This window comes from Oncorhynchus keta, chromosome 17, assembly GCF_023373465.1.
Source record: "Oncorhynchus keta strain PuntledgeMale-10-30-2019 chromosome 17, Oket_V2, whole genome shotgun sequence".
Lineage (NCBI taxonomy): Eukaryota > Metazoa > Chordata > Actinopteri > Salmoniformes > Salmonidae > Oncorhynchus > Oncorhynchus keta.
In genome coordinates, this window is record NC_068437.1 from 14,664,031 (window position 1) to 14,688,841 (window position 24,811).

General features: G+C 41.9%; 2 protein-coding genes across 7 annotated transcripts in view; one reads left to right on the forward strand and one right to left on the reverse strand.

Moving 5' to 3' along the window:
• LOC118396484 (non-muscle caldesmon-like) overlaps window positions 1-20,813 on the forward strand; it is a 60,613-nt gene extending 39,800 nt beyond the window's left edge. For 3 of the 4 annotated variants that reach the window (XM_035790726.2, XM_035790725.2, XM_035790728.2), the window contains 5 exons: window positions 922-1,059; window positions 6,596-6,694; window positions 7,657-7,740; window positions 7,860-7,971; window positions 19,399-20,813. In XM_035790726.2, the coding sequence (XP_035646619.1) occupies window positions 922-1,059; window positions 6,596-6,694; window positions 7,657-7,740; window positions 7,860-7,971; window positions 19,399-19,421 (456 nt within the window). In that variant the 3' untranslated portion in view covers window positions 19,422-20,813. The remainder of the gene's footprint in view (window positions 1-921; window positions 1,060-6,595; window positions 6,695-7,656; window positions 7,741-7,859; window positions 7,972-19,398) is intronic. The other variant, XM_035790727.2, reaches the window with a different exon arrangement.
• Window positions 9,209-24,472, reverse strand: LOC118396486 (mucin-2-like). Of its 3 annotated transcripts, XM_052465511.1 has the most exons (5): window positions 24,216-24,472; window positions 23,742-23,790; window positions 16,807-16,900; window positions 12,011-13,010; window positions 9,209-11,950 (listed from the first exon to the last, which is right to left on the reverse strand). In XM_052465511.1, the coding sequence occupies exons 3-5, from the start codon at window positions 16,831-16,833 to the stop codon at window positions 9,534-9,536; spliced, it is 3,444 nt and encodes a 1,147-aa protein (XP_052321471.1). In that variant the 5' UTR covers window positions 16,834-16,900; window positions 23,742-23,790; window positions 24,216-24,472; the 3' UTR covers window positions 9,209-9,533. The 3 variants fall into 3 exon arrangements, with proteins under 3 accessions (XP_052321471.1, XP_052321472.1, XP_052321474.1); XM_052465512.1 differs by lacking the exon at window positions 16,807-16,900 and having other exon boundaries at window positions 24,216-24,471; XM_052465514.1 differs by lacking the exons at window positions 16,807-16,900; window positions 23,742-23,790 and having other exon boundaries at window positions 24,216-24,471.
• Window positions 24,473-24,811: the final 339 nt, after the last annotated feature.

Here is a 24,811-nt window from a genome sequence, read left to right on the forward strand (position 1 = left end):
TTCCAGAAGGACAACCATCTCTGCAGCACTCCACCAATCAGGCCTTTATGGTAGAGTGGCCAGACGGAAGCTACTCCTCAGTGAAAGGCATTTGACAGCTCGCTTGGAGTTTGCCAAAAGGCACCTAAAGGACTCTCAGACCATGAGAAACAAGATTCACCAGTCTGATGAAACCAAGATTTAACTCTTTGGCCTGATTTTAACTCTTTGGCCTGGAGGAAACCTGGCACCACCCCTATGGTGAAGCATGGTGGTGGCAGCATGATGCTGTGGGGATGTTTTTCAGCGGCAGGGACTGGGAGACTAGTCAGGATCGAGGGAAAAATGAACGGAGCAAAGTACAGAGAGGTCCGTGATGAAAACCTGCTCCCGAGAGCTCAGGACCTCAGACTGAGGAGGTTCACATTCCAACAGGATAATGACCCTAAGCACACAGCCAAGGCAACGCAGGAGTGGTTTCGGGACAAGTCTATGAACGTCCTTGAGTGGCCCAGCCAGATCCCGGACTTAAATTGATGAGGGGAAAAAAAAACATTTAATACATTTTAGAATAAGGCTGTAACGTAACAAAATCTGGATAAAAAAAAATACTTTCCAAATGCATTGTATACAGTGTTGAGTGTGAATGCAGTCTTCGCGGGTACATTGCCTTTAAATTTCAATCATGCTATAACGCTGAACTTCAGTAATACAGATTGAATCCAGCCCTGTGTTACTCATTATGTCTAACTATGTTATATTGTGGTTAATTTTTACTTGCTGTGCTTCATTTTCATACTATCTAATTCCCCCCTAATCAGACTTGATAAATATCAGTGAACAAGCTTGATACATTTTTCTTTTTGATCTAGAGTTCTGTTATTTCTGTGCAAATTCCATGCACTTGGAATGTAAAGTATATCACATTGTTATGTTGTGCAGTACTCCCAGGAGGCCAAGGCAGCCAAACAGGGCCTGATGGACATCCCCATGTCACCTGAGGCAGTGTCCTCCAAGAAGCACTTGTTTGAGGCTGGAGAGGCTTGGAACCAGAGCCCGTCCAAAGGCACACCATCCAAGGCAAGGAAACACCAACTTGACGTTACACACTGTACACATGAACAAATATAGTCAAAGTCCAATTTATTTCTCACCATCGCTAATGACATTATACATCCACCAACATAAATAGACCCTTATCAGTGTTTCCCCTAGGATTTTTTTCAGCAGCAGTGGCAAAGTTAGCGTAGGGGGCGGGGCATTGTAGTGGGTGTGGCCAATGGTGCTTTCCAACATTTCTAGAGACCCCCCTGATTGTTCATCCTCAAAGATGATCTTGTTTAAAAATATATAGCTCCATTATCTTTTCTACATACATTATATCTGTTGATAGTCATTTAAGTTTACACTGAAAACGTTTAACCATCTCGAAAATTATATATACTGAACAAAAAATGTAACGCAACATGCAACAATTTCAAAGATTTTACTGAGTTACAGTTCATATAAAGAAATTAGATAATTTAAAAATAAATGAATTAGGCCCTAATCTATGGATTTCACACCACTGGGAATACAGATATGCATATGTTGGTCACATATACCTTAAAAAAAGAAAGGTAGGGGAGTGGATCAGAAAACCAGTCTGTATCTGTTGTAACCACCATTTGCGTCGTGCGGCGCGACACATCTCCTTCGCATAGAGTTGATCAGGCTGTTGATTGTGGCCTGTCAAATGTTGTCCCACTCCTCTTCAATAGCTGTTGCTGGATATTGGTGGGAATTGGAAATTGCTGTCATACACGTTGATCCAGAGCATCCCAAACAAGCTCAATGGGTGACATGTGTGGTGAGTATGCAGGACGTGGAAGAACTGGGACATTTACAGCTTCCAGGAATTGTGTACAGCTCCTTGCAACATTGGGCCGTGCATTATCATGCTGAAACATGAGGTGATGGATGGCAGGAAGCTTGGCCCCAGTGATGTACTGGGCCATTCGCACTACCCTCTGTAGTGCCTTGCGGTCAGAGACCCGAGCAGTTGCCATACCAGGCAGTGATGCAATCAGTCAGGATGCTCTCAATGGTGCAGCTGTAGAACCTTTTGAGGATCTGAGGACCCATGCCAAATTTTTTCAGTCTCCTGAGGGGGAAGCGGTATTGTCGTGCCCTTTTCCACCTGTCTTGGTGTGTTAGGACATTGATAAATCCTTAGGTTTTGACGCGCCCTGTTCACGACCATCTTGGGGTGCTTGGACCATGTTACTTTGTTGGTGATGTGGACACCAAGGAACTTGTAGCTCTCAACCTGCTCCACTGCAGCCACGTCAATGAGAATGGGGGCATGTTCAGTCCTCTTTTTCCTGTAGTCCACAATCATCTCCTTTGTCTTGATCACGTAGAGGAAGAGGTCGTTGGCTGTCTATAGGCTGTCTCGTCATTGTCGGTGATCAGGCCTACCACTGTTGTGTCATCGGCAAACTTAATGATGGTGTTGGAGACGTGCCTGGCCATGCAGTCATGAGTGAACAGGGAGTACAGGAGGGGACTAAGCACACACCACTGAGGGGCCCCTGTGTTGAGGATCAGCATGGCGGATGTGTTGTTACTTACCCTTACCACATGGGGGTGGCCCTTCAGGAAGTTCAGGATCCAGTTGCAGAGGGAGGTGTTTAGTCCCAGGGTCCTCAGCTTACTGATGAGCTTTGAGGGCACTATGGTGTTGAACAATGAATTGCATTCTCACATAGGTGTTCCTTTTGTCCAGGTGGGAAAGGGAAGTGTGGAGGGCAATAGCGGTTGCATCATCTGTGGATCTGTTGGGCTGGTATGCCAATTGGAGTGGGTCTAGTGTTTCTGGGATAATGGTGTTGATGTGAAGCCATGACCAGCCTTTCTAAGCACTTCATGGCTACATATGTGAGTGCTACGGGTCGGTAGTCATTTAGGCAGGTTACCTTAGTGTTCTGCTTAAAACATGTTGGTATTACAGACTCGGACAGGGAGAGGTTGAAAATGTCAGTGAAGACACTTGCCAGTTGGTCAGCGCATGCTCGCAGTATACATATTGGTAATCCATCTGACCCCGCGGCCTTGTGAATGTTGACCTGTTTAAAGGTCTTACTCACATCGGCTGCGGAGAGCGTGATCACACAGTCTTCCGGAAAAGCTGGTGCTCTCATGCATGTTTCAGTGTTATTTGCCTCGAAGCGAGCATAGAAGTAGTTTAGCTCGTCTGGTAGGCTTGTGTCACTGGGCAGCTCTCTGCAGTGCTTCCCTTTGTAGTCTATAATGGTTTGCAAGCCCTGCCACATCCGACGCGCTTCAGTGCCGGTGTAGTACGATTCGATCTTAGTCCTGTATTGACACTTTGCCTGTTAGATGATTCGTCTGAGGGCATAGCGGGATTTTTTACAAGCTTCCGGGTCCCGCTCCTTGAAAACGGTAGCTCTAGCCTTTTGCTCAGTGTGGATTTTGCCTGTAATCCATGGCTTTTGGTTGGGATATGTACGTATGATCACTGTGGGGACGATATCATCGATGCACTTATTCATGAATCCAATGACCGATGAGGTGTACTCCTCAATGTCATTGGAGGAATCTCAGAACATATTCCAATCTGTGCCAGCAAAACAGTCCTGTAGCTTAGCATCTGCTTCATCTGACCACTTTTTTTTATTGATCTAGTCACTGTTGCTTCCTGCTTAATTTTAGCTTGTAAGCCGGAATCAGGAGGATCGAATTATGGTCAGATTTGCCAAATTGATGGCGAGGGAGATCTTTGTATAATTCTCTGTGTGTGGAACAAAGGTGGTGCATTCTCTGTGTGTGGAACAAAGGTGGTGTATTCCCTCTGGTTGCACATTTAACATGCTGATAGAAATTTGGTAAAAACGGATTTAAGTTTCCCTGCATTAAAGTCCCCGGCTATTAGGAGCTCCGCCTCTGGGTGACCTTTTTCTTGTTTGCTTATGGTGGAATATAGCTCATTCAATGCTGTCTTATAGTGCCAGCCTCAGTATGTGGTGGTATATAAACAGCTATGAAAAATACAGATGAAAACTCTAGGTGGATAGTGTGGTCTACATCTTATCATGAGATACTCTTCCTCAGGTGAGCAATAGCTCGAGACTTCCTTAGATATCATGCACCAACTGTTATTTACAAAAAAACAAAGTCCGCCGCCCCTTTCTTACCAGACACCGCTGTTCTCTCCTGCCAGTACAGCTTTTAACCAGCCAGCTGTATGTTGATAGTGTCGTTGTTCAGCCACGAATCCGTAAAGGATAAGATATTACAGTTTTGAATGTCCCGTTGGTAGTTTAATCTTCCGCGTAGGTCATCCATTTTATAATGCAATGTGGAAAAAGTCAAGGTGTCAAGGGGTCTGAATACTTAGTACCAGTCAAACGTTTGGACAAACCTACTCATTCAAGGTTTTTCTTTATTTTTACTATTTCTACATTGTAGAATAATATTAAAGACATCAAAACTATGAAATAACACATATGGAATTATGTAGTAACCAAATAAGTGTTAAACAAATCAAACTTTTTGTTATATTTGAGATTCTTCAAAGTAGCCACCCTTTGCCTTGATGACAGCTTTGCACACTCTTGGCATTCTCTCAACCAGCTTCACCTGGAATGTTTTTCCAACAGTCTTGAAGGAGTTCCCACATATGCTGAGAACTTGTTGGCTGCTTTTTTTTCACTCTGCGGTCCAACTTATCCGATTGTGAAGGCAATGTCATCTGATGCAGCACTCCATCCCTCTCCTTCTTCTCAAATAGCCTTGACACAGCCTGGAGGAGTGTTGGGTCATTGTCCTTTTGAAAAATAAATTATAGTTCCACTAAGCGCAAACCAGATGGGATGACGTATCACTGCAGAATGCTATGGTATACATGCTGGTTAAGTGTGCCTTGATTTCTAAATAAATCACTGACAGTGTCACCAGCAAAGCACCCCCACACATCACACCTCCTCCTCCATGCTTCATGTTGGGAAACACACATGCGGAGATCATCCGTTCACCTACTCTTCATCTCACAAAGGCACCGTGGTTGAAACCAAAAAATCTAATCTCAAAAATCTCAAGACTCATCAGACCAAAGGACAGGATTTCCACCTCTCTAATGTCCATTGCTCGTGTTTCTTGGCCCAAGCAAATCTCTTCTTATTATTGGTGTCCTTTAGTAGTGTTTTTTGCAGCAATTATACCATGAAGGACTAATTCACGCAGTCTACTCTGAACAGTTGATGTTGAGATGTGTCTCTGACATGAACTCTGTGAAGCATTTATTTGGGCTGCAATTTCTGTGGCTGGTAACTCTAATGAACTTATCCTCTACAGCAGAGGTAGCTCTGTGTCTTCCTTTCCTGTGGCGGTCCTCATGAGAGCCAGTTTCATCATAGTGCTTGATGGTTTTCTGACTGCACTTGAAGAAACTTTCAAAGTTCTTGAAATGTTGCGGATTGACTGACCTTCATGTTTTAAAGTAATGATAGACTGTCGTTTCTCTTTGCTTATTTGAGCAGTTCTTGCCATAATATAGACTTGGTATTTTACCAAATAGGGCTCTCTTCTGTATACCACACCTACCTTGTCACAACACAGCTGATCAGCTCAAATACATTAAGAAGGAAAGAAATTCCCCAAATTAACTTTTAACAAGGCACACATGGTAATTGAAATGAATTCCAGGTGATTTCATAACTAAGCTGGTTGAGAGAATGCCAAGAGTGTGCAAAGCTGTCATCAAGGCAAACTTTGAAGAATCTCAAATATAAAATATATTTTGATTTGTTTAACACTTTTTTTGGTTACCACATGATTCCATATGTGTTATTTCATACTTGTGATATCTTCACTATTATTCTACACTGTAGACAATCGTAAAAATAAAGAAAAACCCTTGAATAAGTAGGTGTGTCCAAACTTTTGACTGGTACTGTATAGATATAAAGTGGAGTGGTGGTAACAATTTAGCAGCAGTGCTTATGGATACAAAACATGCTCTTTTACATACAGTAGCTGCCTTGAGTTATACTGCAGACTAGAGACGCAGACATACCTAGCTAGCGCTTTCAAAATACATTTTCACACTGTGCAGATGTCTAAATATATCAGTCCTAATGCTTCTCTCCATGCTATTGTATGGGTGTGATCTCACACCTCTGTTTATAGTCCTCCCACCCCAGGCCATAGCCCCTGACTCTCCCTGATGTGTTTAATTACTGCACCTCATTCGTCGTGTGCAGGCCAAGGTTCTTTGAGGTATCCGGAAAAGGCATGGCAACTTGACCCGGGGCGAGTGGAATAACAAACACCCTGTGAGCCACGGCGGTAGGGATCAGAGGCGCTGAAGGCTGTAGTTTATTTTTACTCTCTACCACAAATGTGTGGTTTCCCCCAGCCCCTCTCTCCTATACCTCAGAGGTATTCAATAGTATGTAGCGGTAGCTGTTAGCCTGCCCACCCAAAACCAAATCTATTGTGTGTGCTGGACAGCTACATTTATATGTAACTGTCACAAGACACTATCGAATACATAATGAATGGAAGTGTCTTGTTTAATGCCTGAGTTGACGTATGTCTGTGTGTGTGTCAGCAGAATGCTGAGGGTCTGAAGGTGGGTGTGGCAGACCTGATCACCCAGTGGGTGAAGGGGAACCCAGATGGCACAAGCAGGAACTCGCCCCCGAGACCAGCTGTAAGTTTATCTATGTACAGTATATATGGGTATACATGTACTGTATATGGCTCTGCATTTCACCAGTCTCCACCTGAGTAATCTTGGTTAACCCAGAACTAAAGTCTTGCATAGCTAGTTGGTCAGCTTCTTGATTAAGTTCTGGTTCCATAAGTGTTAAGAGAGGCGATGAAGAGATGCTAGAACAAGGAATGGAACCAGAACAAGGAGCTCCAACCTCTCTCTCTGCAAGTTACGGACAAGTTTATGGGCCAAATGTCCTCTCCCTTAATGAAAATCAAGATGCCAACACCTGCGAAATCATGATTCGTCTAAATAACCTGTGACGAAATACCCAACTACCGGAACTAATGCTTAGCTATCAGTGCCCATAGTATAAAGAGATCTATAAAGAGATCTATGGTACCATTTATGTTTTTGTATTCTGCTCACAAGAGATTACCTGTGGAATATACACTACCACAAACGGCTTCCCTGTCACTATTCTCTAGCACTGGCATCCCCTTTACATTGGTGGCTTAAGGTTGGACACTGTTGTACGATGACACACGGGGTGTCGCATCCCCTTTACAGAGACTGAATCCTTTTCATCAAAATACAGCATTAGTGAAACATTTGTGTATCTACTTCCTTTACTTTCCTTCCTCCGTCTTCTCATTTCAACTCTCTTCATGTCCTCCCTTCTCAAGGTTACTGCTCTTTTCGCTTTCATTCCCTGTCCTCTCAGTTTCCTTCTGAACTCTTCCACACGTAAGTGTTTGCAGTACAGCTGTGTACAGGCAGGCATGCGGAGAATCAGAGGAGCGTTTGTGCAGTGAGCTTCATCCAAGGCTGCCCCCTTCTGGGGTGTAATTCTGTTGTTGCGGTTCAGAACCAAAGCCAAGAGGATTGCTTGTCTTGCATGGCTGACAAAATCATTTGATATACAGCTGAGTTTCTGTTTGGTGCTGTTCATTCCCCAGGATGTAAAAGCTGGTGACGTGATGGAGAAAAAGAACATGTGGGAGATCATTGGAGAAACATCCCCTGGGAGATTAGGGGCAAAGGTGAGTACGCTCACTCGCTCGCAGACATACACATACAGTATTTGAATATTCTGTGACAAACTCAGTGTATTTACTGTGGCAAATGATTTCTGTTCTAAATCAGTCCCTATGCTTTTCAGGGCAATCCATCTGGTAAAAGGTACAAATTTGTGATGACTGCTCATGGCAAGTATGCGAAGATTCCTGTTGATGATGATGAATATATGGATGAGTACACCAATGGAAAAGCAGGTGCGATATCTGGGTTTATACAATAATCATACACTTTAAAACATTACTGTAATTACCATGAGTAGTCCAATAATAACTCATATTTTCTTAGGCAAAAAACACCTTTTTATTCTGCTGGTCCTGCAGATAAAAACCAACAATTATAGACAAAATACCAGCTACAATTTAATAATATTTATTTGATCAAACACCAAAAAGGCAATAGCTTTGCCCTTGACCTTGCTCTGACCATTATCTTCACTACAGAATACATTTTCTCTATTTCATTCTGTAGATCAAGATGAACTTTCTATGTCAAACATAAACCAAAATCAGCTTTTTCCTATTCAAGTTTTTTTTCTTCTCTCTTTTATCAAAAATATATAGAAAATAACATTTACTGTACACTTATACAGTTAAACATCAGATTGCAAAACGCTTGAACATCACTCTGTCAATAGGAGATAATGTTCTTAATCTTTTTATATAGTCCATGCATGAAACACAAACGTAAAGCATCAATAACAAGCTGACGAATCGCTCTTGACTATTCTGGGTACCTCGTTTGAAAGCTGCATATTTGGAAACTCTGTGAAACATGCTAAATTTAACTTTCACGTTAATCCTGCATTGATGTCAATTGGGAAATTCGTGGATCTCAAATTAGGAATCTGCTCTAAGTACTTACTGTATACATTTTTCTTCGCATTTATCATCACTTGCCTCAATATCCCACAAGGCCTCCCCCTGACCCCTCATCCATCCATGCCAAAGGTTAAACACTTCCTTCATATAGCTTCCTCATCCTCCAGGAGTTAGCAACCCAAGATCTCAAATAACACTCTCAATGACCTGTACTCCTAAAAAGGAAGATGGCAAAGCTGGCATTGGCATATGTAGTGTAATCAAACATTCTAACTTCTAAGAAGCGCCTGAATATCTAAAGTGTATTTGAAAAACGTACGGAAATAGCACCATTTGAAGAAATATACACTCCTTCTACCTTCATCCTCTCTTCCCTTTTTCATCCTTATTTGGTTACGTTACTCTGAATCCCCTGGAGTCAGATTTCTTCCGATAACCAAATCCTACATCAATATACTGTTCAGTCTAGCTTTCAGTAGGTAGTGTGCCTAAATGCATTACACTACAGTCTCAGGACCACTTTTGAAAAAAATATGTGTGTGGAGGTCTGCAAAAGTCATTCATTCTCCTATCATGGTTTAACAGTGGACAAAAAAGAAGCTCTGAGATTTACTTAATCTTTGTACATTTTAATCTCACGAGATGTCTGAATTCCTTTAAGACAAAAATATATTTTTCCTTCTCCTCTGATTTTCAAGGTAATATTTTCATACTGTCAGAGGAGACATTCAGACACATCCGTAACGAAGTCAGATGTGAAGTTCAGACCACATTCTCTGAGAGACCGTCTTAAATATTGTACCCTGTGTCAAGCAGAGAGACTATTACACAGGACCTGTACATTATGACTACTATGTCTACACCTGTACACAAAACATTTAACAGAATTTTTCAAAATGTTCTTCTGTTTCATTTTTACCAGTCCAAAGAGACATGGTTTAAGGACAGGTGAACCCTCTAGCTGTTCTGTTAAAGTCTTTTGGTTCCTCATCTTTATTTTTACGCCCTATGAGACCCATCTCAAACACTGTCGAAATTTTTGTAAGTGGCCTTGATGCAGCCTCTCTTAGCCTTTTGGCATCAAACTTTGGGCTGAAAAGGAGGACAGGCAGACGATGGGCAAAGGATGGAATTTCTTTTGGTGCATCCTTTGGCTGCTCTTTTTTCTCCTCCTCACTTTTGCTAGCTTCAATCACCTGCATAATCTTCTCTTTAGAGGAGAACATATCAAAGAGAAGAGAATCCCACTTCTTTGCTGCCTTGGGAGGATCGTCAGCTGTTACGGCTGCCACCATGTCTTTAAATGACACCGTTTCATCCGTTTTCGCTTCACCTCCCTCCTGCTCAGTTCCCTTTGCGGTGCCTTTCATAGGATTTGATTCTGGGGACGTAGGTGGTTCTTCTTCCACCACCATATGCTTCTTGAGCCGTGACCAACCACTGAGTTTAGACTTCATCATGCCCTTTGGCTTTTGGATCACTTTAAGAAGGGGTGCAGCAGCTGGGAAAGAGTCTTTTCCCTCTTCCTTCTCTGTTGATGGTGTGGTTGGAGCTGCCACCACCTTTTCAGGTTGGGCTTCTTGGTTATCCTTTGGCTTAGCCGGAGACTGAACAGCCACCAAAGGCTTCCCAGGAGCTGAGGTCTTTCCAAGTGGAGAAGAAGTAGTCGGCTTTGTCCCTGCTGGTTTAGACTCAGAGATTCCTTTGGTGGGCATTTTATGCTCTGGTGATTCCTTTAACTCTTCTTGTTGTACCCTGGCTTTAGCCACAGGAGATTCTGTTTTTGAGACAGGAGGTATTGTCTTGCTGGCATCTTTGTTTTCAGCAGAAGGCACAGGGTGTTGGGTTTCTGTGGTGGGTGTCTTGGGTTTTGGGATGACTCCATAAGTTGGGGTTTTAACCTCTGGTTTCTTAGCCTCGGGTGTTGGAGATTTAGCCCATGGTCTTGTGTTGGCCACAGTTTTAACCTTTGGTGTTTCTGAAACAGGAGTTGCCATTTTGCTGGTTACAGCTGTGGATACGCTTGGTTCTGAGACATCTTCAGCTTGTGTAACAACAATGATTGGAGGCAGAAGCTTATCTGCTGGAGTCATGGATATTATGGCCTCATTTAAAGGGATTTTTTCCTTGGAGGATGCTTCCTGGTTGGACACCATGGGCAAAGGATGTGTTTTTACAAGTAACTCTTGGGTAGGTATGTTAGATGCTTCCAACCCTTGCGTTGTGGTTTTAGATTCCTCTAGAGCATGTGTCTTAGACCTGGATATGCCGAATGAAGGTGAGACACATTGGATTCCACCATGGGCAACATATGCAGCAGGAGTCAACCCATAATATGTATGGGTTGATTTAGGGGCCACATATGTTGGTGTATTGGGCCTTTGAAATCCAATGGATGATACCCCAGCTGTGGGAGTCTTTGGTCTTTGATAACCTGCTGGTGGTTGTGGTCTTTGATACCCAACTACAGGTGTTGTTGACCTTTGATACCCGATTGTTGGAGTCATTGGTTTAGGCTCTTCATTCGAGGGTGTCTTGGGAATTTGATATCCATATGATGGTGCAGTAGGCTTTGGTGTCTCATTGGTTGGAGTCTTGGGCCTTTGATACCCATCTGAGGGTGCTGTAGATTTTGATGTGTCTTTGGTTGGAGTCTTGGGTCTTTGGTACCCATATGAGGGTTCTGTAGGCTCTAGTGTTTTTTTTGTTGGAGTCTTGGGTCTTTGATAGGAGGGTGCAGTAGGCTTTAGTGTGATAATTGTTGGAGTATTGGGTCTTTGGTACCCATATGAGGGTGCTGTAGGCTTTAGTGTTTCTTTGGTTAGAGTCTTGGGTCTTTGATATGAGGGTTCTGTAGGAGTTGGTGTGACATTTGTTGGGGTCTTTGGTCTTTGATAGTCTAATGAAGCTGTAGAGGTCTTTGGCCTGGTAGACTCACCTATTAGAGCTTTTTGTCGATGAGCCTCTGGTTTTAAAGTGTTTTCAGGAGGTGATTTAGGTGTAGGAGTCTGTTTTGGTGTCACTTCCCCATTTGGAGGTCTTGCACCCTGACTAGTTGATGGTGATGTTGAAGGCTCAGACATTGGCAGATTTTGAGAACCAGACAAAGATGGATTGGCAGAATTAGAACCAGGTGTTGGTGTTTTAGATCTATGTGCATCTATAGTAATGGGTGAGACAGCAAATAAAAGTGGGTTGGGTCTTGATATTTCAAAAACAGGTGTTTTGGCACGGGACACACGATATGAGGGTGTCTTAGGTCGACCTAAATTAGTTCTTGGTGTTAAAAAGTCTTGAGTTGGTGTTTTAGCTCTTTTCACTTCAGATGTAGGTGTTGCACTCCTTTGGATTTCAGGTCTGGACGTTAAACCTCTTTTTACCCCAGATGTAGGTGTTGCACTCCTTTTGACTTCAGGTGTCGGTGTTAAAATTCTTTTGATTTCCGATGTCGGCGTTGTACCTTGATTCATTTTAGACGTTGCAACTCTTTTGATTTCTGATGTCAAAGTTAAATTGCTTTTCACTTCAGATGCCGGTGTTGCACTCCTTCTGATTTCAGCTGTTGGTGTTATTACCCTTCTGATGTCTGGTGTGGGTGTTCTACTCCGAGGTAATGTGTCTGCAGTAAATGTCTTTCCAGTGTAATCATGCAGGGGGGACTTAGATGCAGTATATACCCGAATTTGACGCACATCAAACATCGGTTTGGGTGCTTTTAGTGTAGCTTCGGTAGCTTTAAACCGTGGACTTGGACTTTTGCGGTGTATTACTACTGGGGCTAGTCGCAGAGTAGGTTGTGTGGCAGCAGAAGTGACTGTGACAAGAGCAACTGGAGCAGGGACTGGAGGTGCAATTTGAGCAGCAGTTGTGATTGTCACTTCAGGCACAGAGGAAGTTGGCACAGGCGTTGTGGGTGCCACTGCATGTGAGACTGGCCCTGGAATGGGTGATGGGGTTGTTGGAGTAAATGTGTAGAGTGGGGCCACATGCTGGGGGAAGGTGGGTCCTGGAGCAGCATATGGCTTTGGGGAGAACCTTGTTGTACCTCCAAAAGTGGCTCCTTGTTGTTGCGGGTAAGGGGATGGCACATGCCGATAGGCTGGCCTGACAGCGAATCTGGGGTGCTGTGTGTAGAAGGGTGCCTCTGGGGTTTTAGGAGGGGTTGAGTGATCACTGTGTTCCAAGTCAGGGCTTGCTTCATTCACAGGGGAGAGGTTTGAGCGGAAAGGGACCGGTGTCTTTGCCGTTTCAGGGGAAGCTTTTTTCTTGATTTTTTTCTCTGTTTTCTTGAGTAGTTTCTGGAGTCTAACATTTTCCTTGCCAGGCTTGGGCAGTAGAGCTGGAGGGTACTGCTGGGACAGCAGGCCTGGTTCAGTGACATTGCTATAACTGGCAGCCATGAGCAGTTTAACCCCCTGAAAAGAATATAAGACAGTGTGAGGAATATTTCTTTGGTTATCAATGATACGGTATTGTGTTAGAAGAAAAGGGGCAGTTTACAATAAATTCAACCCTCCTTAGAGATGCTCTCCACCCCCAAATCCAACATCTCCTTAGAGCTGCTCTTCACCCCCAAATCCAACATCTCCTTAGAGGTGCTCTCCACCCCCAAATTCAACGTATCCTGAGAGTTGCTCTCCACCCCCAAATTCAATGTATCCTTAGAGCTGCTCTCCACCCCCAAATTCAACAGCCCCTTAGAGCTGCTCTCTACCCCCAAATTCAACAGCCCCTTAGAGCTGCTCTCTACCCCCATCTCGGCCCATGGTATACACACTTAGAAAAAAAGGTGCTAAATAGAACCATATAGGGTTCTTCATTTTGCGTAGGTTTCTACCTAGAACCCTCTGTGATGGGTTCTTCCTAGAACCTTTTATAAATGGTTCTATGAAGAACCCTTTTATTATCTTAAGATCCTTCCTAAAACAGTCTATGAAGTGTTCTACCAAGAACCCTTATCTTCTTCCTAGAACCCTCTGAATGGTTCCACCAGCCATATTAGTATTTACAATACATAACACATACCATAATGCCTTTCTTTGAGGGCCACAGTGGTGGTGTTATAAAACAAATATTTTTAATGAAAAAAATGTTGGGCCTTACTGCTATTAGTCCATACAAACGCATTGATTAACAGATTCACTACATGGAACAACAGATAGGCCTTACTGCCATTAGTCCATACAAACGCATTGATTAACAGATTCACTACATGGAACAACAGATAGGCCTTACTGCCATTAGTCCATACAAACGCATTGATTAACAGATTCACTACATGGAACAACAGATAGGCCTTACTGCCATTAGTCCATACAAACGCATTGAATAACAGATTCACTACATGGAACAACAGATAGGCCTTACTGCCATTAGTCCATACAAACGCATTGATTAACAGATTCACTACATGGAACAACAGATAGGCCTTACTGCCATTAGTCCATACAAACGCATTGAATAACAGATTCACTACATGGAACAACAGATAGGCCTTACTGCCATTAGTCCATACAAACGCATTGAATAACAGATTCACTACATGGAACAACAGATAGGCCTTACTGCTATTAGTCCATACAAACGCATTGATTAACAGATTCACTACATGGAACAACAGATAGGCCTTACTGCCATTAGTCCATACAAACGCATTGATTAACAGATTCACTACATGGAACAACAGATAGGCCTTACTGCCATTAGTCCATACAAACGCATTGAATAACAGATTCACTACATGGAACAACAGATAGGCCTTACTGCTATTAGTCCATACAAACGATTGATTAACAGATTCACTACATGGAACAACAGATAGGCCTTACTGCCATTAGTCCATACAAACGCATTGAATAACAGATTCACTACATGGAACAACAGATAGGCCTTACTGCTATTAGTCCATACAAACGCATTGAATAACAGATTCACTACATGGAACAACAGATAGGCCTTACTGCTATTAGTCCATACAAACGCATTGATTAACAGATTCACTACATGGAACAACAGATAGGCCTTACTGCCATTAGTCCATACAAACGCATTGATTAACAGATTCACTACATGGAACAACAGATAGGCCTTACTGCCATTAGTCCATACAAACGCATTGAATAACAGATTCACTACATGGAACAACAGATAGGCCTTACTGCCATTAGTCCATACAAACGCATTGAATAACAGATTCACTACATGGAACAACAGATAGGCCTTACTGCCATTAGTCCATACAAACGCATTGAATAACAGATTCACTACATGGAACAACAGATAGGCCTTACTGCCATTAGTCCATACAAACGCATTGAATAACAGATTCACTACATGGAACAACAGATAGGCCTTACTGCCATTAGTCCATACAAACGCATTGATTAACAGATTCACTACATGGAACAACAGATAGGCCTTACTGCCATTAGTCCATACAAACGCATTGAATAACAGATTCACTACATGGAACAACAGATAGTCCCCCCCCAAAAAAATCTAAAGGAAGTTTGTTCTGAAGTGTTTGTACTATATCTGAGCAATATACAGTGCCTTGCAAAAGTATTCACCCCCTTGGCGTTTTTCCTATTTTGTTGCATTACAACCTGTAATTTAAATGTATTTTTATTTGGATTTCATGTAATGGACATACACAAAATAGTCCTAAATAGTCCAATAGTCCAAATTGGTGAAGTGAAATGAAAAATATTACTTGTTTCAAAAAAATTGAAAAGTTGTGTGTGCATGTGTATTCACCCCCTTTGCTATGAAGCCCCTAAATAAGATCTGGTTAATTAAATAAAGTCCACCTGTGTGCAATCTAAGTGTCATGATCTGTCAGATGATCTCAGTATATATACACCTGTTCTGAATGGCCCCAGAGTCTGCAACACCACTAAGCAAGGGGCCAAGGAGACCAAGAAGCCCTCCAAACAGGTCAGGAACAAAGTTGTGGAGAAATACAGATCATGGTTGGGTTATAAAAAAATATCAGAAACTTTGAACATCCCTCGGAGCATCATTAAATCCATTATTAAAAAATTGAAAAAATATGGCACCACAACAAACCTGCCAAGAGAGAGCCGCCCACCAAAACTCACGGACCAGGCAAGGAGGGCATTAATCAGAGAGGCAACAAAGAGACCACAGATAACCCTGAAGGAGCTGCAAAGCTCCACAGCGGAAATTGGAGTACCTTTCCATAGGACCACTTTATGCCGTACACTCCACAGAGCTGGGCTTGACGGAAGTGTGGCCAGAAAAAAATCCATTGCTTAAAGAAAAAAATAAGCAAAAACGTTTGGTGTTCGCCAAAAGGCATGTGGGAGACTCCCCAAACATATGGAAGAGGGTACGCTGTTCAGATGAGACTAAAATTGAGCTTTTTGGCAATCAAGAAAAACGCTATGTCTGGCACAAACCCAACACCTCTCATCACCCCAAGAAAAGCATCCCCACAGTGAAGCATGGCGGTGGCAGCACCATGCTGTGGGGATTCTTGTCATCAGCAGGGAATGTGAAATTGCTCAGATTTGAAGGATTGATGGATGGCGCTAGATACGGGGAAATTATTGAGGGAAACCTGTTTCAGTCTACCAGAGATTTGAGACTGGGATGGTGGTTCACCTTCCAGCAGGACAATGATCCTAAACATACTGCTAAAGCAACACTCGAGTGGTTTAAGGGGAAACATTTAAATGTTTTGGAATGGCCTCGTCAAAGCCCAGACCTCAATCCAATTGAGAATCTTTGGTATGACTTATAGATTGCTGTACACCAGCAGGAACCCATCCAACTTGAAGGAGTTGGAGCAGTTTTGCCTTGAAGAATGGGCAGAAATCCCAGTGGCTAGATGTGCCAAGCTTATAGAGACATATCCCAAGAGACTTGCAGCTGTAATTTCTACAAAATGTGGCACTACAAAGTATTGACTTTTTGTCTTATTTCTTGTTTGTTTCACAATTTATTTTTCATTTTGCATCTTCAAAATGGTAGGCATGTTGTGCAAATCAAATGATAAAAAAACAAAATTATATTTTAATTTCAGGTTTTAAGGCAACAAAATAGGAGAAATGCGAAGGGGGGTGAATACTTTCGTATGGCACTGTAAGAAAGATCAGGAAACATTTGTCATATATTTTTTTAACATGTTTTTAACCCCCTGTTTTTGGCACTAAACACCCAACATGTACATGTCCGTGAGAGTCTCACCTTTACACATAGTAGTGTGTAGCCCATACTGTTCAGATGCTACAGACAGAAGTTGGCAGATCAACTGTACCAACTTCAGACAAGTCCCAAGACGCTTGTGGGCAAAACGGAGTCATAGAACAAAACGGAGAACACCATCATGTTCCATAGAGTGGTCATAATATACCGAACAAAAATATAAACGCAATATGTAAAGTGTTGGTCCCATGTTTCATGAGCTCAAATAAAAGATCCCAAAAATGATTTGTCAAATTTTTTGGCACAAATGAGTTTACATTCCTGTTAGTGAGAATTTCTCCTTTGCCAAGATAATCCATCCATCTGACAGGTGTGGCATATCAAATAACTGATTAAACAGCATGATCATTACACAGGTGCACCTTCTACTGGGGACAATAAAAGGCCACTGTAAAATGTGCAGTTTTGTCACACAACACAATGCCACAGATCTCTCAAGCCTTAAGGAAGAGTGCAATTGGCATGCTGACTGCAGGAATGTCCACCAGAACTGTTGGCAGAGATTTTAATGTTAATTTCTCTACCATAAGCCGCCTCCGTTGTTTTAGAGAATTTGGCTGTCCATCCAACCGGCCTCACGCAGACCACGTTTAACCAAGCCAGCCCAGGACTTCCACATCCGGCTTCTTCCCTTGCAGGATTGTCTGAGACCAGACAACTGATGAAACAAGAACATTTCTGTCTGTAATAAATCCCTTTCGTGGGGAAAAACTCATTCTGATTGGCTGGGCCTGGCTACCCTGTGGGTGGGCCTAGCTCCCAAGTGGGTGACCCTATGCCCTCCTAGGCCCACCCATGGTTGCGCCACTGCACAGTCATGAAATCCATAGATTATGGCCTAATGAAATTATTTCAATTGACTGATTTCCTGAACTGAAATGTAACTCGGTAAAATTGTTGAAATTATTGCATGTTGCGTTTATATTTTTGTTCAGTATAGTTTGTAGGCCAAACCGTTTGGAAACTACAGATGATTTTGAGAAAAAAAAAATTGGGTCTCATGGTCTGACAAAACACCACTCTAGCTCTGTCAGTCGGATGCGGTGGATTGCGATATCTCTAGCTTTAAACTGACAGATTTTTATGGGGATTTTTTTATTATGCTAATTAGATTTCCATCGGTGTGGACATTGACCAGAGTTGTTTTTACTCACTTGCATCCTGCTTTCAGAATGACTGCCAGGGTAGGGAAAATGTATATATGAGACTACCTAAACCATCTAAACTGGAACAACCATCTCAGTAACGAGTGCAATAATTCTTGCTACTAACAGATTGGATTAGTTTAGAAAAACCTATGTTATTAATCTTTATGTGGCATAAGATCAGTCAATAATTGTACATGCAATAACACAGATAGTTAGGCAAACAATTCTAAAAATCGACCTGCTGTAGAGCATGCTGGAAAATATGATAATAATTGGCATGGTTTTGAGTGTTTTACTCAGCACATAGTAAAAATAACACAATCTCACTCCAACACACCAACACATGGGGTTATTTTACACCACTGAGTGTTAATTGACCTCTTTACAGAATTAGGGCTCTATTCAATCTACGTTGCGGAAGTTCAGCATATTGAAATTTAAAGGCAATGTTCCCGCTTTAGAGGAGACTGCATTCACCGTAAATGCTGCATATCGGCCGGCTGCGGGATCAAACCCGGATCTGCAGTGACGCCTCTAGCAATGCGATGTAGTGCCTTAGACAACTGTGCCACTCGGGAGGCCTCAGGAAGAGTCTGGGTGGTTCCAAACTTCTTCCAATTAAGAATGATGGAGGCCACTGTGTTCTTGGGGACCTTTACCCTCCCCCAGATCTGTGCCTCGACACAACCCTGTCTCTGAGCTCTACGGACATTTCCTTCAACCTCATGGCTTGTTTTTTTCTCTGACATGCACTATCAACTGTGGGACCTTATATAGACAGGTGTGTACCTTTGCAAATCATGTCCATTCAATTGAATTTAACACAGGTGGACTCCAATAACGTTGCAGAAACATCTCAAGGGTGATAAATGGAAACAGGATGCACCTGAGCTCAATTTCGAGTCTCATAGCAAAGGGTCTGAATACTTATGTAAATAAGGAATTTCTGTCTATTTTATTTTATTGAATTAGCAAACATTTCTAAAACCCTGTTTTTGCTTTGTGATTATGGTTTATTGTGTGTTGATTGATGAGGGGGGGAAATAATGTAATCCATTTTAGAATAAGGCTGTAACGTAACAAAATGTGGAAAAAGTCAAGGGGTCTGAATACTTTCCGAAGGCATTTTACAGTTTTTTTTTTTTTTTTTAACTCTACAGGGTTCAGGTTTAAACACTGAGGTAAACACTAACGCTCAAGTCACTACAGAAAGAAAGAAAAATACAATAAAAAGCTTATTCAAATTCAGAAGGATTCTATGTCGAACCTTGCCTTCCAAACCCTGGTCCCTCTGCAAATAACCCTTTTGGAACCCTTTTTTTCTAAGAGTATAGATCAGTGGCTGACTTATTCATTGACCATCAAAAACATAATCAACACACCATTGGTAAACAAACATCTGAATACTTTTTTATTTCTTTTTCAGACCTACCCCATGGTGAATATTGAAAAACATGTGTTGGTGGCAAAGACTTTCTTCTCAAGATGGTGTGAACTTCAACAACACCGTTTGCTTGTCAGGCAACCCTGTGATAATATCCTGAAGTAGCATACCTTTATACCTTTCCTACCACCTTTAGTAGGTAACTTTAGAGAACTTTTAAAAATGGTTAGCTGTTGCTTTGTTCTGTGTGTCTGTATATTCAGTTTGTACAAAGCAATGAGAACTCCCCAATTCCATTTAATCTCCAGACATGTACAAAACATCTGCTGTTTCCGTGACATAGACTGACCAGGTGAATCCAGGTGAATGCTATGACCCCTTATTGATGTCACTTGTCTAAGTCACTTCCATAGGTGTAGATTAAGGGGAGGAGAAACATTAAAGAAGGATTTTTAAGCCTCAAGACAATTTAGACATGTATTGTGTGTGTGCCATTCACGCACCGGTTTGTGTCAAGAACTGCAACGTTCCTGTGTTTTTCACGCTCAACAGTTTCTGGTGTGTATCAAGAATGGTCCACCACACAAAGGACATCCAGCCAACTTGACACAACTGTGGGCAGCATTGGAGTCAACATGGGCCAGTATCCCTGTGAAATGCTTTTGACACCTTGTAGAGTCCATGCCCCGACAACTTGAGAAAGTTCTGAGGGCAGAATTGTGTGTGTGGGGAGGGATTAATGTTAGGAAGGGGTCCTTAATGTTTTGTACACTCGGTGTATATTTGGTTACTTGTCAAAAGTATATGCCACATATGTTTATGTATATACAGTATGAATGTTTGTTTTTTACTCAATGGTTGTTTTTCTTCTTTGTTTATGCCATTGAAAAGTATTAGGTGAATGCATTTACAGTACATGTATGTTGGAAATTATGCAGAAAGGAACATAAAACCCAAGCTTAGAATATGAAATGGTAACTCTTTGTCATATTTCCAGGTTTGGGAAGTTTAGTCACTGAGCCCGTTATTTGTAATATTATGTTTAAAAAATGTGTTTTTCTTCTGGCATTTATTTGAGCACAGAGATTATCCAGACATCAGCATGAATAAGGTGTTAAACACTAGGCTACACTGGCCTTTAAGCAATTCATCTCTTTTTTTTTATGCATAAAATTCTGCATTGAAATGCCAAATTGTTTTTTGGTAACTGAATAACCTGGTAAGAGAACATTGATTGTCTGTCATATTATTTCCACTTTATTTCACACATACTAACATTTCATCCTGCCATTTAACCATGATTCTGTTTCCAGTGATGCACACTGGGGGTTTTCACATCCTTACTTATGCTACTAATGTGACAATATTGTGATTTCTGCTTTTTTTGTGTTAAAACTTTCTTTACCTTAAACCTATTTGTTTCTGACATGAAATAAAGCATTTTATATGATGATGTATGCATTTGGTTCGTAGCATTTTGTTCAGTACATTTTACGCAGCGAGACAACTGCCATTTGCAGAGGATAAAGAGGCGTAGTGAGTGGAAAGCGAAGGAGGGTAGTCAAGTTTAACACTCCCTGCAATTAAGGCCTCACAGCTGATACTGGAAGGTTCCTTGGCCTAATTTTAGGCAGAGAGTAGAGAGGAGGGCAGCTGATCACCTGCTCCCTTCTATAGATGCTCAGTCATGTCCTGTACAGGCAGGGTGCATCACTTTCACTCGACGGGGACAGTAAATCAATGGCCGAGAAAATACCTGAGGGGCTGCTTATGCATATCAGATAGAACCTAAGAGCATATATTGGTCTAATTACTGTACTGTACATAACAACAAGGCAAAGTAATGTGTGAAGACACTGACACTTGTGCCTGTGGGTTTACTGTACAAATTACCAATAAAGATCAAATATACCAAAAACTATGTTGCTGGTATATTACATGTTTTTATGTTATGTATTACTGTGACACTATGAGGTCTGGGCAGTTAGATACTGTGACAGTGTGAGGTCTGACTGGCAGCCATACTTGGCCTGCAACCTACAGGTCCAAGTATTGATTGAGAGTGAAAGTGAATGTTGAGCATTTGACCCCCGTGATGTCACTTGTGGTCATGGCCATTTGAGTAGGTCAGAGTTTTTTTGTGCACAGTAAACAAATGATATAATTGGAAGATCTTGACCCGTATCTTTTTTAAACCTTGATGGCTGTAAACCTTTTAAAGTTCAGACCTTGATAGCTGTATTTAGATTGAAAAGGAATGTCATAAGCCTACAAGTCAGGATATCATATTTATCTCTCACAACCTTCTGTCTTGTTTATTAATGGAAATTGCATGTATAATGGCACATCAAATACCTTTTTACTTAAATCTTTTTTTTTTATGTAGGTTTGTATGATTTAGGCCAGGGACACTAAACTACTATTTGAGAAGGTACGGTCACACAAATGTCCTAGGTGGCAAAGGTCCGGATGGATATTGTCTATTATTGGTGTATTGAGAAAAAAAAACTGCTCGCAACCCATGTGACCCCAAACTGTTAAAACTGTTTACACCCCTCTCGTTGATCATAGACTAAATGTTTGCCATTCTTGAGGCGAGGGGTCAGAATTTTCACTTTTGGATAAATAGCATGCCCAATTTCAACTTCCTGCTACTCATGCCAATAATATAAGATATGCATATCATAGATTTAGATCGAAAACACTCTGGAGTTTCTAAAACTGTTTGAATCATGTATGTGAGTATAACAGAACTTATGTAGCAGGCAAAACCCCGAGGACTAACTGTTCAGAATTTTTTTTTTGCTTCTCTCTGTTCCCTGGCTGTTATTGCCAAGGGATATTTCTTAGGAACCTGTTTTCAGTTCTTACCGCTTCCACTGGATGTCACCAGTCTTTGGAATTTGGTTGAGGTTATTCCTTTGTGCAATGAAGAAGTAGACCAACTAGGAACTGGGTACACTTTTGTGAGTTGCGCAAGATGTGAAAAGTGGCGCCGGTTTGTTTTCATTCCTGTATTGAACACAGATTGCCCCGTCTACAATTTGATCGATTATTAACGTTTAAAAATACCTAAAGTTGTATTACAAAAGTAGTTTGAAATATTTTGGCAAAGTTTATAGGCAACTTTTGAAATATTTTGTAGTGATGTTGCATTTTTTGTAAGCAGTTTTTTTTCTGTATCAAACGCGCTTTAGAAATGGACATTTTGGATATATATGGACGGAATTAATCGAACAAAAGGACCTTTTGGAGTGCCAACAAAAGAAGCTCGTCAAAGGTAATGCATGTTTTATATTTTATTTCAGCGTTTTGTGTAGCGCCTGCAGGGTTGAAATATGCTAACTCCTTGGTTTACTGCTGGTGCAGATGGTGCAGGCTATCAGATAATAGCTTCTTATGCTTTCACCGAAAAGCATTTTTAAAGTCTGACATGTTGGCTGGATTCACAACAAGTGTAGCTTTAATTGAGTATCTTACATGTGTGATTTAATGAAATTTTGAATTTGATAGTATTTCATTTGAATTTGGCGTTCTGCACTTTCCCTGGCAATTGGCCAGTTGAGACATTTGCGTCCCGCCTATCCCTAACTAGTTTTAAAGCTAATTTGCTACAATTCTACCTATTTTGCCATGGGGCAGAGAGAAAAGTGTGCAGTTTATAAGCACATTTCCTGCAATTCTACACGTCTTGACATGTCGAGGCCCCTGGGCACATAATATGGCCATGATAACTACAAGATTTAGATAGCTGGTTAGCCTAGCTGGTTAGCCTAACTTACCTACCTAGCTAACATGGGCTAGTAATTGATCAACTCTATATTTTTGACATGTTAGAAATAGCTCTCTATGGTCTGTCAGTTAATGACATGACAAGAGGAAAACTGATTATACACTACCAAATTTCGAAATTGCACCATGTGCATTCCACTACTACAACTTTCAGCAGCATTAAGTTGAAAGCCCAACTGAGTTCAAGTCAGTACACGCGGTCCATGTTCCGGATCCGGACCGCGGCCCACCAGTTGAATATGGCTGTTTGAGGCCTCTGCTAGTAGTCAAACTCAAATGTAGGCCACTTCTGATCATGTTTTAAAGGGGCCACTCTGCTACAGTAACAGAGACTGGACCTGCCTCCTGATACATGAGATGAGGTCATCCTTTTAAGGCTCTGGTAGGTTAGGCTTTTGGAGCACCTCCAAGATGCAAGTTCAAAAGAGGAAAGGGTAATAATAGCCATGCATCATACAATGGCTTTTGGTTGTCCACCTTAGGTGGGAAGAAAAATCTCCCATCCCCTACCCCTAAAAACATGCACATGCATTTAGTTTATGAGCACATGATCAGTAAAGCTATTAAAAAATATATAACAGCATTGAGCTTACCAGGTAATGCTTACTACAGTTGACAAACACGCCCGGACAGGGGAGTCCCCTTACATTTGAAAAAGCAAAAACATTTACAGATTCAACTTAAAACACTGTACCAGCATGTACTTCAACAATAAACATTCTACCACCCTGTGTGTTATATGTTCATAGGTTAACATATGCAAGTAGTGTAGGAGTATTGCGTAGGAGTATCAGAACATAAACCATTATTGTTTTAACCATGATACTATCTCGTTCCAGTTATGACTCCTGGAATGCAACACCCGAAATACAAAGCTTTAACATTGCATCGAAAATCCCTTTGAAGACATGTCAAATAGTTTTAGCCATAATGGGGCTACAGTATACAGTACAGCCTCCTGGGGGCTGGCTTCAACAGCTCTAACACCTGTCTCAGTGCTCTACCACCCAGCCAATAGCATAAACACATTACTACGAGCTGTCGAAAAGAAATTGTAGTGTATTTACCTGTGTGACTGCTGCTTGGGGGTCTGCCGGCTGCTGCCTGCTTGTCCCAGCCCGGAGTGTCAGAGCGGAAGGCTCATGTTGAGCGCAACTATACCCCCTTCCTACAAATGGAAGGGCCAGTCTCCATGGCAGTCCAAAAATAAAATCTGAGCCCTAAGCTCAGAATGTGCTCCGTCGTGACAGCGCGCTAACTGCGACCGTCAGCCAGTCAGGGGGTGGCCATAGCACCTTAGATATCACCACCCCTCGCTGCGGAGACCAGATCCTCCTCTCTGAAAAATACTCTTTCAGAGTGGCGCCCCCTGCAGAAAAGCGTGTGCCAGCTCAGCTCAAGAAGCTTTTCTCTGCCAATTCGACCGAAATGTTAACCAATCACAGCTCCAGCCAGGGCACAGCATGGTCCGCCTAATAAATCAGTCCAATCAGGCACCCATAACACAGTTAAAGAGGGAAATTCATGATATCGCATATCTGTAAGGGTCTTAATGAAGCTAGAAAAATGAGAAACATTCTCAGTATGACAGTTAGTTCTTAGAGCCCTGGGCCCGTATCCACAAAACCTCTCAGGGTATGAGTGCTGATCTAGGATCAGTTTC

Bases quoted from the DNA above. Each gene is read 5' to 3' on its own strand.
- LOC118396486 (XM_052465511.1), bottom strand. From the start codon at position 16,833: ATGGGCTACACACTACTATGTGTAAAG. The intron at 13,011-16,806 runs GTGAGACTCTCA...TATTCTTTTCAG, and splicing joins ACACACTACTATGTGTAAAG to GGGGTTAAACTGCTCATGGC. The intron at 11,951-12,010 runs CTGAAGTCAAAA...TAACGTCCAGAC, and splicing joins AAGAATTTTAACACCGACAC to CTGAAATCCAAAGGAGTGCA.